This window comes from Dreissena polymorpha, chromosome 6 (assembly GCF_020536995.1).
Source record: "Dreissena polymorpha isolate Duluth1 chromosome 6, UMN_Dpol_1.0, whole genome shotgun sequence".
Lineage (NCBI taxonomy): Eukaryota > Metazoa > Mollusca > Bivalvia > Myida > Dreissenidae > Dreissena > Dreissena polymorpha.
In genome coordinates this window covers 114,318,601-114,337,742 of record NC_068360.1, presented here as the reverse complement: position 1 = coordinate 114,337,742, position 19,142 = coordinate 114,318,601, and the positions used below count along the sequence as shown (strand labels likewise).

The 19,142-nt window shown below is 37.7% G+C and overlaps 1 protein-coding gene across 2 annotated transcripts; it reads right to left on the bottom strand.

Annotated features, from left to right (window-relative positions):
• Positions 1-1,980: 1,980 nt before the first annotated feature.
• Positions 1,981-19,142, bottom strand: LOC127833920 (roundabout homolog 1-like). 2 transcript variants are annotated; one of them, XM_052359432.1, is made up of 14 exons: positions 18,955-19,142; positions 17,409-17,559; positions 16,240-16,378; positions 14,647-14,890; positions 13,527-13,642; positions 12,859-13,024; positions 11,732-11,921; positions 10,378-10,427; positions 9,410-9,609; positions 8,174-8,273; positions 6,726-6,797; positions 3,992-5,027; positions 2,576-2,709; positions 1,981-2,234 (listed from the first exon to the last, which is right to left on the bottom strand). In XM_052359432.1, the coding sequence occupies exons 3-14, from the start codon at positions 16,345-16,347 to the stop codon at positions 1,996-1,998; spliced, it is 2,655 nt and encodes an 884-aa protein (XP_052215392.1). In that variant the 5' UTR covers positions 16,348-16,378; positions 17,409-17,559; positions 18,955-19,142; the 3' UTR covers positions 1,981-1,995. The 2 variants fall into 2 exon arrangements, with proteins under 2 accessions (XP_052215392.1, XP_052215393.1); XM_052359433.1 differs by lacking the exon at positions 6,726-6,797.

The window sequence follows — 19,142 nt, the reverse complement described above, 5'->3', positions numbered from 1 at the left end:
CAGCAATGTGTTAGGTTCAGCTACACATAAGCATCACATAGAATTATAGAAATAAACAGCACTGTGTTACGTTGAGCTACAAATAAGCATCTCTTTAAGTTATAGAAAAAATAAACACTGCTGCATAAAGTTGTGCTGCAAATAAGTGTCATTTTAAGATATAGAAAAATAAACAACACTGTATTAGATTGAGCTACAAATAAGCATCAGTTTAAGTTATAGAAAAATAAACAACACTGAATAACATTGAGTTACAAATAAGCATCTCTTTAAATTATAGAAAAAATAAACAACACTGTATTATATTGTCATTTGAGCTACAAATAAACATCACTTAAAGTTATAGAAAAATAATAACATGTCATTCGATTTTAACAACTACAAGAGATGCGTTTGTCAGAAACACATTGCCCCCTATTGCGCCGCTTTGAAATTAAATTTCAATATATCATTTGGCAGGTTTAGAAATTTTCTCCCTTTTATAGCTTATTACTTCCCTTGGATTGTATTTTTTTACTTTTGACCGTGAAGGATGATATTGACCTTAAAATTTGTTTTCGATTATATTCTTTAAAATAATTTTACTTCCCTTGTGAAAATTATCTGTACCTGCCAAATGAAATAAAATAGAAATTATCTCCCTTTAAAGCTTGTTACTTCCCTTGGATTTTGTTTTTTGACCTTTGACCTTGAAGGATGACCTTAACCATGACCTTTCATTGTTCAAAATGTGCAGCTTCATGAGATACACATGCATGCCAAATATTAAGTTACTATCTTCAATATTGCAAAAGTTATGGCCAATGTTAAAGTTTTCGGACAGACGGACGGACAGACAGACAGACAGTCAGTTCAAATGCTATTTGCCACCCTTCCTGGGGCATAATAAGTAAAAGTATAAGAAACAGAAAGATAATAATATAGACGAGTTTTCTCATTTACAAAATAAACAAAATCGATTTGAGCAATAGATTGGTCTGATCATTTAAATTGCATTGGTAGAGGAGATTTACTGCATGCAGGCCAGACTTATGTGAAATTTAACCATTTATGCCGAGCGTCTAGAAAAAAGGCCTTGGCAAACAGCATAGAACCAGATGAGACACAGCATGATGCGGCGTCTCATCAGGGTCTGTGCTGTTTGTTTAAAGGAATTTCTGTAAGAAATGTTCTAAATATAGAAATAAATATTCTAGACATCCCTAATTTTGGAAATAAATTCATACAATTTAGATGGAAGAGAGAGTCCACAAGGCATAAATGGTTTAAACATGGAATTTGACTGATCATGCAATGCAGATACTAGAACATTCGATAAGGATATTTTCTTTAGTCGAAATGCGTTACTAACCATGTTATTTTACTGATCCATGTTGTTAATTTTCGAAACAACAAGAGACAAAATTGTCACAAAACCAGGTTTTCAATTGGAAAAAAGACTGATAAAGGGAGACAGCTCAAACTCAGCTGATTGTTTATAATTAACCCCCTTTGTTTCAAAATAAATCTGTTTTTAGTTGTGGCGACCTTGACCTTGGAGATATTGACGTAATTATTTTGTGCGACACACCGTCCAATGATGGTGAACAAATGTGCCAAATGATTTTAAAATCTCATAATGAACAACAAAGTTATGGCCCGGACAAGCTTGTTCCGCCCGCCCGCCAGCCCATCCGCCGACATTCGCCAATCTAATAACCAATTTTCCTTTGGAAAACCTGGTTAAAAATCTTTGCTAAGCAACAGAAACCAAAACAAATGTGGCTCACCTGGTTTGGAAAATTTGGGCTGTATGTATGTTCCTAAATTGTCTTCCCAGATTAACCTGTGTAGTCCTCACAGGCTTATCAGGGACAACACTTTCTGTCTAGACTGGATTTCGATTTAAAAGAGACTTGAATGTGTCCTCCCTGATTAGCCTGTGCAGGCTACACAGGATAATCTTAGAAGACACTATGTGCACATGCATTAAGCCCCGTTTTCACAGAGTGAGGCTCAAGATAAATGCAACTCACCCGATTTGGAGGCCTTGGCTTCACTGATAGTTGACCCTACCACAGTGAGCCCAGACTCCTGCGCAGCGCGGGCTACGGCGCTAGCAAAGTCCTCCTCGTTCAGGAACTGGCTATCCTCGTCGGCGTCCGCGCTGTCTGCGTCAGCATCATCGTCCTCATTAGAACTGGAATGTTCCCCGCTACAGTCGTCCATACTCTCCCAGTTTGCAACCAGCGAGTCTACGAGTGGAGTAAAGTTTACGATTACATTTGAGCCTCGATCTAGGAAAACCGGGTTTAATGCATGTGCCTGAATTGAATTTGCACTATGAAGAGACTTCCTTTAAATAAAACATTCAATATAAGCTGACAGTGTTGTTCCTGATTGACCTGTGTAGACTGCTTAGGCTAATCTGGGATGACACTTTTTGCACATGCATTATAAAGCCCAGTATTTAAGTGTAAAAGATGCAATAAAAGTACATAAAAATACACAAGAGAATTAAAAAACAATGCCAACACCGCTGTGAATAATTTATCTTCAAGACACATTTTTGTAAAAGAACATTTCCCCCACCCACCTCTCTGGCTGCCCCCGTCTGTTCCTGGATCTGACCCGTCGTTATAATCATGGTCATCCGCCGAAACGGGAGAGTCTGCATTCCTGGTGTAACCCTCGTCAATCATGCATGGACGAGGGCCGCCACTATCAGATCTATTGGAAAAAAAACAAAATCGGTCTGTTTCTGGTCTCCTTGGGAAAAAAACAGGGTGGGTAGGTAGGGATTATTTATTTTTTTCATAATTTTTTTTTTTTTTTCGGGTACTAGAATGGAAGGCTACTAAAGCTTATAATAAGAAATACATGTATATATATTCTTTGTTTGCTTGATATTACATCTTATATGAACGAAAATGAACGAAGTTTTTTTGTTTTTGTTTTTTAAATTGGCGCCGATTAAAGAGACAAACGGGCTAATCTGGGATGACACTTTACCCATATGCATTAAGCCCAGTTTTCTCAAAACGCCGCACATATTATCCTTAATTTGCATTAATATATATATGTAAGCTAGATTGCCTAAGGCTTATTGAAACACTCTTAAGTTTGTTTCCTGGGTAGAATCAGTACTTGCTACCTTTGGGGAAGACACCATACCCACTTGACCATGGCAATCTTTTGAATATACATAATTTAAGGCAGGCCTCATAATGTCTATATAGTCATGACTGCATCTTCATCATGCCGTAATCAGATTGATAAAACTTGGTCAGAATGTTTATCTTAACAATATCTAGGTTGTTTTGGCTACATACCAAAATAAATTACAATAACATTAGAAACAATATGTCTTGTTCATTCGACATCGACAAAATAATTTGATTACTTCAATACAGTTCAAGGTTGTGTTTTACATATGCCTCACTCAGTCATCATCCGAAATGACGAGGCTTTACCTTCGGATAGGCAGTTTTCGAATAAAAGTGTGTTTAAACAGTGGATTAATGCAAAGTTGAAATGCAGCCGCGCAAAGTAAGAAATGAGGAATTATTTTGGAATTTACAGCAGGAGCGTTTAAGGTACATAAACACTTACATTTACAGCATAGTCTTTTGAAAGTGTTGAGTAAATAACATTAACTTCATTGACGTTGCCAATAAAATAAAGCTATTGTCAAGAGAGTGCAGATCGTATAATATGAAAAGTGCATTGAAATAGTCATTGCCAATATCCCTGCATGTGTGAGGAAACTGGTGCTTATTCAGTTCCCCATTTATGCTTGGAAAGTCGTCAAAGGCTGGAGAAGGGAAGTAACTGCACGTGGACCAGATTATGGATATGAAAAACACATAACAGGGCTTGAATCGCCTTGTTAATACACGATTTCTCCCGTTCAAGCCCTCCTTTTCCCAAGTTTCTGCACCCCGCCAGAGGGCATTATAGATAGAGTTTATGCAATAATGAGTTTTACAAAAGGCTATTTAATGCAACTTACCGAGAATGAAAGCCTGGATGTCTGTAGTTAATATCAAATTTGCCCTCCGGCACACTCTTCCCGTCTTGGAGTAGTCTCCCTGGATTTCCAGACGACCTTGACCTCCCAGAATCCCCCCCACTTCCTGCCAGACTACCCCCACTGTTACACACCCTGTACGCACTGTCACCACTGCTGCTGGGCGGAGATTCAATCTTGTAGCCCTCCAGATACGGATTGCGAGAATTCTCTTCACTAGAGTTTCTATGGTAACTCGCACTCATGCTCATAGCATTCATAACATTCGCAGCTTCCGTCTGCCCCCTACAGGGTCCTTCACAATAGTTGCCTGGTGGCCCACCAGGAATGTTACCACCATCGGAACCAGAATTTGGGTAATGAAACTGTCTATCGTTATAATCAACGTGTGTTGGAGCCAGCCTTTGCATGCCCCTCATTGGATTCATTGTAGCGGCATGCGGATGCTGAATCAAACCATCCTGAACCGGCTCAGTGTACTTATACCCACCATCCCTCGGGTCATTGGCAAACTCGTACTCATACTGACCCCGGGCAAAGGGCTGACTATCCCAGGGCTGGGAATACCCATGCATGTACACGGGAGTCCCGCCCGGGCGCTGCATTCCGGGAACCCGCGCCGTGTGGGTAGGGGTGACACCTTGAAGCGGCACGTGCTGGCGATGCAGCTGTATTAACTGCTGCGGTGAATATGGGCGATTATCGAAACTCCGTAGGGACTGACATCGGTTACAGCTGTCCAAGTATGCTGCACAGTAAGGACCTGGGGAACAAACCAGGCCATGAGGGGTGGGGCAAGAACAAGCAGATATCTGGGCAGGAGATTTTACACTACGGGATCGATCCTCCGGGATTTCTGAGTACAGTCCCTCATCCTGTAGGTATTCCCCGTCGGTTGGCGGGTGAGTAGGTGGGGGAGGGAGGACGTCATTCCAATTCACCACTCCAGGATTCTGGGACTGACCGAGACGAAAACCGCTAGGCTTTCGGCCCTGTTTTAACAGCATCCCGTTCTCATCTGGAAATTTGAGTTTTACAACATTATTATTTATGGCAATTTGCCATTTAACTAAATAACTCAGATTTATTCCTCATTTGGTCATTTTATTGTCTATCATACTAAGTAAAAAAAAATTGTTTTAAATATTATCCCCGCAAAGATATTGCACAATAAAAAAAATATATATTTACTTACTTTTCAATTTTTTTAACAACAACTTATAACAGTCAAACGTTTGTTCCTCACGACATCTATTCACAAAATCCAATCACAACCATATAAATCACAATCCAAATCACAAATCCACTCAATCACCAATCCCAAGCAGTGCCAATCACACTTCTGCACATGCACAGCCAGTTGGTTGTTCTAATCATTCCAATTCAAACATGTCATGAAACCAACAAATAATTACATTGTGCCTCAAACATTTTAATGTGCAATAAGCCATTGCTTAATATTTAATTTTTGTCTTAAAATAAAATCAAAGTAATAAATACTTGCTTAGTAGAGTGATTTTAAAATGACTGTCAAAATACATGTACAACAAAAATGGCATGATTGTTTTTTGACTATTGTCACGCTTAACAGTTCCCTTAATTAATATAAAGAATTAAGTAAAAAATTATCATTTAATTAAAAGTCAAGACTGTCAAATTTCACTACTTGTGCAAATTTTTAGTTTAATTTGTATACATAAGAAAACATTGAATAAATAATTTTTTTTTTTTTATAAACTAGTTCCTTATTTGCTATACTACTAATCATACATGAAGCAAAAGCAGATATACATACAAGAAGTTTCTATACATTAACACAGTTAAATATATGATTAAGATAAGTAAATTAATTAAATTTGCAGGAATTTGTTTTGGTAATGGAACAAACAGGCAAATTGATGATACTATCAGGTAAATCCAGAGTACAAACAGGTAAATTAAATGATAACCAACAAGAAATTCCATGATAATAACATTAATCCATGAATGTTACCAACAAGTTATTCCATGATAAAAAGGTTAATACATGGATGATACCCACTGATAATTCCATGGAACAAACAGGCACAGTAAATACTAACAAGTAAATCCATCGATTAAATAAGTAACTCCATGATACCATCAAATAAATCCATGTAAAAAATAGGTAAATCCATGATGCTAACAGGTAATTCAATGGTACAAACAGGTAAATCCATGATCCTTACAGGTAATTCCATGGTACAAACCATGATACTAAATAATTAAATCCATGGTCTAAAGAGGTAAATCCATGATACAAACAGGTAAAAATCCAAGGTGCAAATAGTATAAGCAACAAATGGCAATCTACTGAAAGTCTGCTGTACAAAGTGTCAGATATCTAGGTGTAATAGTAGATATAATAGAGAGTGTATATGAGGCAATGCCACTTAAAATACTGGTTAAGGCAGTGCATATATACCAGTACGCTGGCTACTTTAAAAGTTGATAAGTACACACAGGAAAAAACTATGTTTCAACAGGAAAATGCAGCAGATCAATCCAAAAATGAAGCGTTTCAACAGGAAAATGCAGTGGTATAACAGGAAAATGCAGAGCTTCAATAGGAAAGTATAGTATACAGCATTTCAACAGGAAAATGCAGTGTTTCAATAGGACAATGGTGTGTTTTGAACAGGAAAATGCAGCGTTTTAGCAGGTAAATACAGGCAGGGCGTGTGAATACATTGTGTACCTGAAAGATTGCCGCTATCACATGCGGAACTTTTATTACTTTTGTTGCCCTCGTGCATTTCAACGGATACATCTGGATATAGAGATTCAAGGATACATGACACCTAGTGTTTTTACTCAATCCGTGCTTACATTCAAATTTTTTTTTCATAATAGTATACACTTGGGGAAACAGTAAAAACATTAACAAAATGAATCGGTACTTTTATCTTTCATTTACAAATTTATGAAGTTAACTTATTACAAAATATTGTAAACTTCTGATTTACAGACAAAACTATTTAAATTTTTAATAATTTGATCTCTTGAACAAAAAAAAAGTATTGACTGACTTGAAAAGATTGTTAAAAACCTGACCCTATTATTTTAAAAAGAAATATTTCACTTTCACTTGTGATTCGCGAATAAGACAATGTTCTTGAATATGACTTCCTCCATTTCAAGTACCTCCTTTTTAGGAAAATATGTGATGGTGGTACGGAACGCCAGTTAAAAAATGGGTTAACACCAAAAGAGTTTGTTTTTTCAACAAAACTATGATTGAATGTATCCCCCTTATCACCATCCATTCACTGAATTTACATCAGCGCTACTCCAATCCAAACTGTTGTTTCCTGGCACAGCCCTTATTTTTTTTTATTCAAACAATTAACTGCATTACCCATTTATGCCTAGCGTCTAGAAAAAAGGCCTTGGCAAACAGCGTAGACCCTGATGAGACGCCACATGATGCAGCGTCTCATCAGGGTCTGCTCTGTTTGCTTAAAGGAATTTCTGTAAAAAATATTCTAAATATAGAAATAATTATACTAGACATCCCTAATTTTGGAAATAAATTGATCCAATTTAGAAGGATGGGAGAGTCCACTAGGCATAAATGGGTTCACTAATCTCTTACCACATTACCTGAGTGATGTAAATTATCTAAAGTCTTTAAGCCCTGCATTTATGAATATAAAATAAGAATGGCTAATTTTCTTTTCTGGAATTTTCACGGTTTCGTACAGTCTACAAATGGCAAAAATTCCAATAATAATAAACTTGGCTGCTATAAATCAAAACTTTTTTCAGTACAAGGCTTTATTGTATAGATTCTCAAATAAATAATGTTTTGCCCTCAAGCAACACGGGCTTGTTTAGCCTCGAAACTTGTATAATATTGTGCAATTTTCTGAGAAAACTGGGCTTAATGCATGCGCAAAAAGTGTCATCCAAGATTAGACTGTGCAGTCTGCACAGGCTAATTAGGGACAACACTTGGCATTTAAGGTATTTTTGGTTTAAACAGAAATCTCACCTTAGCCAAAATAAAAAATGAGGCGGAAAGTGTCAACCCTGATTAGCCTGTGCAAACTGCACCGGCTATTCTAGGATGACACTTTACGCACATGCATGTAGCCCAGTTTTCCTTGACTGAGGCTCAATTTGATCACTATCCCCCCAACAGACCTGTGGTTATGGACTTGTCTGTGTTTGACTCGCAAGAACCTCCGCTATGGCTGTGCTGAACACAACCTCCTCCGATTGGCTGAAACATCTGGTCTCCACCCTGTAAAGGTTAAAAACTAATGGTCAGGTATATAGTCTGTAAGTAACGAATTGTGAATCGCCTGTCGACATTAAATCAAGATAATTGTCATGAGTTTTCATAAAGTGAACAAATAGTGTATTAAAAGAGCCTAGTTAAAAACCCTTACAAAAGATCTTCACAAATGATTTTCAGATTTACAAATATATTTGTTGCTTTATATAGCATTTGAATTGTTTGTAAATTTAAGAAAACAGAACCCAATTGTTTTTATATGACCCAGTTTGCTAAATACTTTATTTTAGGATAACAGCTTGTTTAGGTAGAAAGAATGTATTATGGAATAAATATGGTAAGATCAATCTATATAAACAATCATATAACAACACTAAAATACGCAAAGATCTTTTTAATTCTTAATAATTCCTCACTCATCTGGTATACAATTCCCCACCAACTTATTATTATACCCAACTCACATGTTACCACTCCCCCCCTCTGTTATCATTGCCATTCATCTATTATTAAGACCAACTTACCTGTTATCATACCCCACCCACCTGATATCATTCCTGATCCAACTCTTATCATTTTGACACACCCCCACCCACCGGCTATCTTTCCCCACCAACCTGTTCTCCTCCCCCACCCTACCGCTATAATTATTAACTCTTTCAGTGCTGGAACCAAATTTTGAAGGCCTTTGCAAACAGTTTGGATCCAGATGAGACGCAACAGAACGTGGTGTCTCATCAGGATCCACACTGTTTGCTATTCTGATAGTATTCTTTGAAAACAAGAGATGTGTTTGTCAGAAACACAATGCCCCCTAATGCGCCACTTTTTTTGGGGGGTTGACCTTTGACCTTGAAGGAAACCTTGACCTTTCACCACTCAAAATGTGCAGCTCCATGAGATACACATGCATGCCAAATATCAAGTTGCTATGTTCAATATTTCAAAAGTTATTGCAAAACTTTACTGTAACGTTTAAGTTTTGGAACAGAATGACAGACAGACAGACAGGCCAAAAACAATATGCCCCCGATCATTAGATCCGGGGGCATAAAAAATCGAAGAGAATAATAATTTTAGAAATTCAGCAGACAACATTTTAGCAGACGACAAATTTCCCAGCATGCAAAGGGTTAACCCACCTGTTTTCTAGCCTGTGCCAGCGCCTGGGCTTGTAGCAGTGCAGTCGTTGCATATGGAGTTACAGGCCCTGACTGCTGATAAAACGTCTTCATTTCAGGGTGTGGTCCTGCCCCGCCCTGGAGGTAAGGGTCGTGGGGCCCGTCTGCCTCTTTACGGGACAGCTGCAGCAGCGTGTTCAACTCCGTCGGAAATCCGGAATCTGCCATAGTTAACAAAGATAATTACATGTTCGGAATCCCGAATCTGTCATAGCTAACAAAGATAAAAACATTTTAGGAATCCTGAATCTGTAATAGATAACGAAGATAAAAACAATTTCAATTTATGCAAACTGAACAGTTTTGCTGATCTTTACTGTTGGTAGATCTAAATGCAAATTTTTTAACATGTTAATTGTAAATGAAAACAATGTCTGCGATGAAATCTCTTTGAAGAAAACAGCATAAATAAATAAATGCTACCAAACTCATAATACAACGTAGTGCTTTGTTTTCAAGCCGTGTTACTTTTTACAAAAAATTGTAATAAGATTCAGATGAACAATTTGAATTGAAATATTTTATTGAAATGCTTCCAAATATAAAGCAAATAAAGAGTTAAAGGGGCATTTTTTCTACAGTATTTAGACTGTTTATCAACATTATTCTTTGTCTATTTTTTAAGAAAACAGTTCTGCCTAGGATAGGTATAGAAAGTTAAAAATATTCTGCAACCATTCAACCCTTCACCACTTAAACACCCATTTTGAGGTGTTTGTAGTCCCTTAGAAATCAAATACAATTAAAGACCTTGCCTACTAGATTCAAGTATTAAAGGCTTCATTTCCAGCCCTAAGATAAAGACAAGCAACAAACATCATAAAACCTGAACAGTGTGCAAGTTTCTTGCAGGCTGTTCTGATTTAATGCTGTATGCCTAAAGCTATGTTCTATCACTTTTGTTTTTGAGCGAGAAAGGGTGCACTCACCATCACCTTCCTCCTTCTTCCCATAGCCTTTCCTCGCTACACTGCCATTGCTGAAACGAACCAGTGAACATGGGTACCCTTAAATCATGGTTTAAGAGGCCTATTGAGCCTCATTCTTGGAAAACTGATGGTTTAAAGAACCATTTCAAGACATCTCCATGACAACGATGCATAGTAAGGACCAACATTTGACGACTCCTTCAATCATCAATAGCATCCCTTTTCATTTACTTTCTCTCTGACCTGAAGAGTTGTACCACCTATTTTTTGGCTTTTGGCAATCATTTTAATATAATTCATGAATATAGGTTTTGAATAGAAACAAGCACAACTAGAGCTTTGTCACAGACGTGACGAATACCCCCACATGCTGCATTGACACAGAATATTTTGCATGTTGTCTTCACAAAAAACAGCGGACACTATGCTCAATGTTAACAACGCACTAAGTGACCCCGTGACCTAGTTTTTTACCCAGCATGGCCCATGTTCAAACTTAACCTACACATCATCTAGATACAACTTCTGACCCAGTGTGGACAAGATAGGATAAAAACTACTTGAATCAGAGAGCGGACACCATGCTGAATGTGTAAAATGTACTAAGTGATTCAGTGACCTAGTTTTTGATCTGGCATGGCACATATTCAAACTTGGCCATTAGATCATCTAGATAAAACTTCTGACCAAGTTTGGTGAAGATCGGATGAAAACTACTTGAATTAGAGACCGGACACCATGCTGAATGTTTAAAGCCCACTTAGTGACCCAATGACCTAGTTTTTAATCGGCATGACCCATATTCAAACTTGACCGAGACATCATCTAGATACAACTTCTGACTAAGTTTGGTGAAGATGCAATGAAAACTACGAACACCATGCTCAATGTTTAAAACGCATGACCCCATGACTAGTTTTTGACCTGCAAAGAATATGTCCGAAGTTGGCCTTGACATCATCTAGATACAACTTCTACCCAAGTTTGCTGAAGCTCAGATAGAAACTAAATAAATTAGAGAGCAGGCACCATGCTAATTGTTTAAAACGCACTAAGGGATCCTGTGACCTAGTTTTTGACCCGGCATGACCCATATTCGAACTTGACCTAGACATCATCTAGATACAACATCTGACCAAGTTTGGTGAAGACCGCATGCAAACAACTTGAATGAGAGAGCGGACACTTAATACGGACCGACTGACAGAACCGAACGACAGACCAACAGACAAGCTCACTCCTATATACCCCCCTAAACTTCATTAGTGGGGGTATAATGATATGTCATCTTATCTTACATGAAGCCATAGTGAGGACCAACATTAACCAACTCCTATAATCAACAAATCTATACCTTTCGTTCACTTTATCTGTGCCGTTCTGACCACCAGAGTTGTACCATGTCTCTTTTAACTTCTTTCGGCTCTGTCGGTTCCGGCACAGCCACACAGTGAAGATACAGAGTCCCAGCCACACAATGCCACCCAGGGCGCCGATCATTCCAATAAACCACGGCTCCTTTGTGATTCCGGAATTATCGGGACCTTTGAGATCAGACACATAAAGAAATAATCATATTATTTTTAGAAACAAGACTGCATTCATGAAATGGCTACATTGGTGCAAAAGGGTACCATGTTCCTTCTAATTTCAATGTCACATGGTACCGTTTTGCACCAAGGGGGCAAAATATAATAAGGCTTCCCCCTGGGAAAACATGGCTTAGTGCATGTGCATAAAGGGTTGTCCTAAATCAGCCTTCACTGGCTAATCATGGACAACACATTCCCCTTTCATTAAAGGAATTCTCTTCTTAAAGCAAATCCACCGTAGGTGGAAAGTGTGGTCCATGATCAGACTGTGCGAACTGGACAATCAGGGATGACACTTTATGCACACATTAACCCCCGTTTTATCATAGTGCGGCTCAATTTTACTTTAACATCTAATTGTTCTGATTGCAAAGTTCATAAGATACTCCAAACCTCCTATGTGATAACAAAATAATCCGGACTGATGAGGGGAGACACACAAAAAAAGTTTGAGGACGTGGAAACCATTCAATGGGTCATTTTAAGAGAATACATTCACAATATATGTTTTATCTTAATTCATATTGATTAACCATGGTTCAATTTTGATGCAGAATAATTAGGACCTTTGGGAAACAAGAGTTTGAAATACACTAAAATGCATCAGATGTGGTGTCATTTCCTAAAAGTTGGTAATATAAATGAGCCGTGTTCTGAGAAAACTGGGCTTAATGCATGTGCGAAGTGTCATCCAGTCTGCACAGGCTAATCAGGGACGACAATTTCTGCCTAAACTTGAGTAGCGACTTCCTTGAAACTAAAAATACCATACAAGCGGAAAATGTTGTCCCTGCAGACTGCACAGGCTAATCTGGGACGATACTTTACCCACATGCATTATGCCCAGTTTTCTCAGAACACGACCCAAATGATGATATCATCCACTAACCAATGGCAAAGACGGAGCTCCATTTCCCAGTGCCCTGACTAGTTACAGCAGCCATCTCAATGTTGTAGTTCATACCAGCAACAAGGTTCTCGAGTCTTAAGCTGTGGGTAGAACCATTCACGCTGCGGCTACAGTTGTGTTGACCGTCCTCGCTGAGGCATTTGATCTGCAAGAAAAGTTTGCACATAGCCATTTTCACTTTGCTTCTAAGCGGGAAAGGATCAACATCAATTGACTCATAAGAAGTCTGGGAGCATTTTGATTCTCCAATCCCATCACAGTAACCTAGTTTTACCAAAACAATACATGAGTCTGTCTCTGGGGAAACTGGGCTTAATGCATGTATGTATTGGTTACTAGGAGACGACTCTTCCATCAAGACTGGATTTTGTTAACAAGAGACTTCCTTTTCACTGAGTATGAAAGCAGAAAGTATCTACCAGGAGAGGACTTCTCCATCAAGACTAGATTTTTTATTACAAGAGACTTCCTTGTCACTGAGTATGAAAGCAGAAAGTATCATCCCAGATTAGTCTAAGCAGACTTTGGGACGATACTTTCTACACCCATGCCTTAAGCTCTGTTTTCACATAGCACAGCTTATATCCACATTTGGTGTGGTCTTTGCATAATGGAATATAACTGGAGTATCCAGAAGAAAACCTCACCATATATCCAATGATCTCCCCGTTTCTTTTTGACACGTCTGGTGCTGACCATGTGACCAGGATGGTGGTGTCACCCTCCCGATTTATGACAACGTTCAGTGGCGCACTGGATGGAACTGGAAAACACATCATACAGTTAATTGATTTTGTTAAATTGTATTAACATCAAACTTCTAAAGTCGCTCTTTTAATGTATACTTATTTTGAAATTTCAAATACCCCAGGAGTTGCTTCAATAGATTTGAGTTGGTCTCTGAACGATGAACAGGCTTAATGCATTTGTGTAAAAAAAAATAATCCGAATTAGCCTGTGCCTAAACTGAATTTTTGTTTAGAAGAGATTTAAAAAAAATCAAAATCACCATAACAGTGTCGTCCCTGATAAGCCTGAGAAAATTGCACAGGCTGATCTGAGACGATGCTCTCAACACATTCATTAAGCTCGGTTTTCTCACAGCACTCGGCTCATCTTTAAAAACATTATAATTCTTCTTACAGATCTTCTAATAATGATCGTTTACTATGCAAGAGGTGAAAATATTAAATGAAGCAATCATCAATTAACAAATAATATAGGTCTTTAAATGACCATTTTACCTGTGTTTAATTAGCAAATTCTATTTGGAAAGATTTTCTAAATTGTAAAAATCACTAAAAAGAAGGCATGAAGAAAAAAAAAATAGTTTGAATAAGTTACAAATGAGTGCACTTAAAACCTCCTATCACAGGTATCAAACCTAGAGTTTGCTGTTTTTTTAATTTATCATTTCTGTTACTTTAATAACGCTTAAGTATACAATTCAATTTATAGTAGAACAATACCAACTGACCATATTTATAAACAAAAAGTCTAAGGCCCCTACATGATTGATATTGTAAATTAATATTTGTTAATACCCACATTACGAGTGATCAGTGATACAAAAACATTTGCCCATACCTAAAATACCTGCCATAATGCACAAAATAATGGCACATTCAACCAAAATATACCAAAGACTGTGCAATTTTTCTCAGACTTAGTGAGATGAAGACTTAAATAAGCATAAAATCCGTCATAAGTAAAATTACATAAAATTTAATAATTATGTTTTCAATTTTATAACACAGAAAATCCTACCTGATTCACCGGTCTGTATTTTCATCGGCTGACTGCAAGAGGATGTCTTGACACCACTCTCTGCCGATACACAGATCTCATAGTACGTGTAACTGTCCAGCCCCGTGATGGTGTGGGTGAGGGGTCGGTACGCAATGCGGTGCTTATGGGTGGGGCCGTACTGCAGGTTGTCACGGTTACCCATGTTGAGGATGGGCTTGTACACGACCAGGAAGCCTGTGACCACACCCATGTCATTGTCCACCTGCAGAAGAACAATAATGGCTCTCAACTTTAACCCTTTGCATGCTGGAAAATTTGTTGTCTGCTAAAATGTCGTCTGCTGAATTTCTAAAATTAGCATTTTTCTTCGATTTTTTTTCAAAGAATACTATCAGAATAGCAAACAGTTTGGATCCTGAAGCAACGCCACGTTCTGTGGCATCTCATCAGGATCCAAACTGATTGCAAAAGGCCTTCAAAATTCTGTTCCAGCACTGAAAGAGTTAAAAGTATGCTCAAAATATTAATTATATATATAAAAGGAACTTGTGAAGTGCCCCATTTTTTAAAACAAATATTGGTATGTTTCAAAATTGAAAGTTTCAATACATATTTTGATTGAAGGAGTACTTTGTCAGACACTTTTGTGTCTAAAGAAATACATCCATGGTGATTCTATTATACCACTCATCTTTATATTGGCAATATAACGAAGAAAACGCAACAACACAAAACATTCTTATGATACATTGATCATTTCATTTTATTTTTACTTGATTTTCCTAGTTGATATTAATTTTTGTGGTGTTCACAACCAAAATCAATGTCAAAATTGAAAATCAACATCAACTAACGGACAACAATGAAGGCATCTTAAGAAACAAACCTTATTAGATCAACAACATGAATAAACGCTTCAAAACTCAGCTGATAATCCGTTGGGTGTTAGTTGTCACCATCTTATAATAATAGATAACACTGTCAATGTAACTGTATTTTTACTTCTGCATTCAAAGAGATCTATTTACCATCAAATTGTTACAAAAATTAATGTGCTAAACCAAACACCAATTATTGCAAATTAGATATTGCATTCCGGACACCAATCGTCAACATAACCCAAGCCCCATTTTTTTCTCCTTGGATTAACATCAATCTCATAAGCGACCCCTGGGAAGTTAGATCCATGGATTTTTACAGACAATTCACAGCCATGTTGACATAAAAATAATTAAAGTGCCACCAATGTTTACATTGATGTCACTTAAAATGGAGCCTTCATGGACGAATAAAATTGCCATTTAAGGCCAATAACCATTAAAAGGCAAACACAAGACCTGAGTATGAGCCTAATCCCTGAAAAACTGTTCATCATGCATGTGCATAAAGTGTCATTCCAGATAAGCCTGTGAAGTCCACACAGGCTTATAAGGGACAACACTTTTTTTACTAAACTGGATTTTCTTTTCAACCAAAAATTTCATAAAAGCAGAATGAACAGGCTAATCTGGGACGACACTTTTTGCACATGCATTAATGCCCGTTTTCCTAAAACAAGGCCCTTATCATTTCACCGTCCAGCTGATGTGTTTGGCACTATCGTAAACTCACAGTCCAGCTGATGCGTATGGCGCTATCGTTGACCGCCTCTCCACGCAGCAGACGAACCCCGACTGACTTCAGCCTCTCATCGACCTTGTCTTCTGGGAGATTGACCATTGGTGGGACAGATACGACGCCTCACCTTTCGCTGGAATCGAAGGTGACAGTTTGATTGGATTACAGCTTGTCAACTTTGACCTGACATAACTTTATACTTCAATTTTATAGCAACATGATGTAGAAAAAGGTATGGAAATAAGATTAACTGATTGAAGCTTATTGCAATATATGTTCTGTTTTGAAATCATTGAACAATAATCAACTGATCGAACACTTGCACACAACAACACAGAACACTGATACGGGAAAAACATTCAAGCGCGTAATTAAGCTAAGTTAAGTGCAAGAGGTTTAGTTAAAAATATAACCGTAAATGTCTTAACACTTATCAATAGAACAAGTCAATCTTATCAGGAAGCACTCTTTATCAATAGAATACATTTTGCCATAAATCACAACTTGACCATTTTTTGGCGACAGTTGTACAAATTATAAGATTAATACACAATTTTGTGGCCTCTGCAGAACACTGCAAGTTCAGTAAAATATTGGAAATATGCTACTCTGGTCGCTTGGCACAATTTTACTCAGTTGCTCACCACCAAGCTCGCTAGATATTTTATACACTTTGTAACTGACATCATTTGTTGACTATCAGCCTACTTGTTCCGGTCTCTTTTAATTCATTTTACTTCTTTGGTTGTTAATTTTGAAATAAAAAACGTCAAACTATTTTTGGGGCATACCCATTCTTGTTTACTTTATGTTTTCTATAATATTCACACTTACAAAGAATATTACATTAATTTATGTTTCCTTTTGCATCTTACACCCCATGGTGACAAAATATTTATGATTAATCACTCGCAAAATAAAGAAGAAGTTACCTTCACAAACTTTACAGATTTTTATGCGGACTGACTTTCTTACAAACCAACTGACAGAGTTACACAAATATCACACATCCTAGTCAAACTCTGTTTGTGGACCCATGTATAACACAATTATAAAAAATAATAATTGTACCAAAACAAAATTAATGAGTGTACCAAAATAAAAATTATAAGTGTACCAAGATAAAAATTATAAGTATACAAAGAGAAAAATAATAAGTGTACCTAGAGTGCGAATCTTGTCTGACAAAGGACTGGGTCCGCCCATGCCGTACATGTTGACAGCACGCACAAGGAACACGTACGTCGTGTCTGGCGCCAAGTCCATGATGGTTACATCTGTCTTTGTGTACAGGAGCCCACTCACTTGCCATGACTGCAATGGAGGTTTTTATACAAGTTTTAGACCCAGTTGTTAAAACATTTAACCCATTTATGCCTAGTGGACTCTCCCATCCTTTTAAATTGGATCAATTTATTTGCAAAATTAGGGATGTCTAGTATATTTATTTCTATATTAGAATATCTCTTACAGAAATTCCTTTAAGCAAACAGCGCGGACCCTGATGAGACGCCGCATCATGCGGCGTCTCATCTGGGTCTACGCTGTTTGCCAAGGCCTTTTTTCTAGACGCTAGGCATACATGGGTTAACTGTTAGTTCAATAAACCATAATTGAGTCTTGTGGTGGGATCACTGGGCTTGGTGCTTGTGCGTTAAGGATTGTCCCAGACTAGCCCTTTTAGTCCACACAAGCTAATCAGGTACAAAACTTTCCGCTTTTTTGGTTTTTTTTTTATTGTTTACAGGTAGTCTCCTACAAAAATTAAGCGTAGGTGGAAAGTGTTGTCCCTTATTCGCCTGTGTGGACTGCACAGGCTAAATTGAGACGCCACTTTACGCACAAGTATTAAGCCCCGTATTCCCAGAACGAGGCTAAAGAAGGGATGAAATATGGGATGAATATATAAATATGGGATAAATAAAATATTAATATGGGATGAATATATAAATATGGGATGAAATTTGCAATAAAGGCTGAAATGTATAGAACTAGTTTGGAAAATGATAAATTTATATGTATAAACCACTATTTGCATGATACAAAATTCACCAAGGGTGACATTAATGAACAACTTGGTTTTATATTGAAAACATGCAAGTTAAAATTTAGTTTTTTTCTATTATCAATTAATGGAAATCAACACTTAACACTAAGATTTAACATTCTCATTGGTTCCTTTTTAAGTTTGAGGATTGTCTGCTTAACCCATTTATGCCTAGGGTCTAGAAAAATGGCCTTGGCAAACAGCGTAGACCCAGATGAGACGCCGCATGATGCCTCGTCTCATCAGGGTCTGCGCTATTTGCTTAAAGGAATGTTTGTAAGAAATATTTTAAATATAGAAATAAATATACTATACATCCCTAATTTTGGAAATAAATTGATCCAATTTAGAAAGATGGGAGAGTTCACAAGGCATAAATGGGTTAAAACCCTTGTGAAAGCATATGATCCTTGTTCATGGAAACTGGACTTAATGCATGTGCATAAAGTGTCGTCCCAGATTAGCCTGTGTAGTCTGCACAGGCTTATCCAGAAGGGCATTTTCTGCTTAAACTGGATTTTTGTTCAGAAGAGACTTTCTTTAAACAAAAAAGTCCATAAATTGCGGAAAGTGTCATCCCTGTGCGCTTAACTGACACTTTACGCATATGCATTAAGCCCAGTTTTCCCAAAGCGCAGCTCATATAACACAAGGAAAAGCACCTTTGTGGAGCCATAGGCAAAGTATTCCACTTGGTAACCGAGGATCGGGTGTTATCAGTTATGCGGGTCAACTGCCATGACAACCGCATACTGGTTTCCATGAGGTCGCTAACAACCGGCTTCTCCGGGGCAACCTGGCAGCTTGGTAAGGTCAGGAGGGGCTTTCATACGGTCAGGTCCAGAATCCC

What these genes read in the sequence shown, in the direction of transcription:
- LOC127833920 (XM_052359432.1), bottom strand. Translation starts at nt 16,347, where the DNA reads ATGGTCAATCTCCCAGAAGACAAGGTCGATGAGAGGCTGAAGTCAGTC. An exon ending in TGGCACAGGCTAGAAAACAG is followed by an intron (nt 8,274 to 9,409) that starts GTGGGTTAACCC and finishes TAACCTTTACAG; the next exon opens with GGTGGAGACCAGATGTTTCA. An exon ending in CATCCAGGCTTTCATTCTCG is followed by an intron (nt 2,710 to 3,991) that starts GTAAGTTGCATT and finishes TTTTTCCAATAG; the next exon opens with ATCTGATAGTGGCGGCCCTC.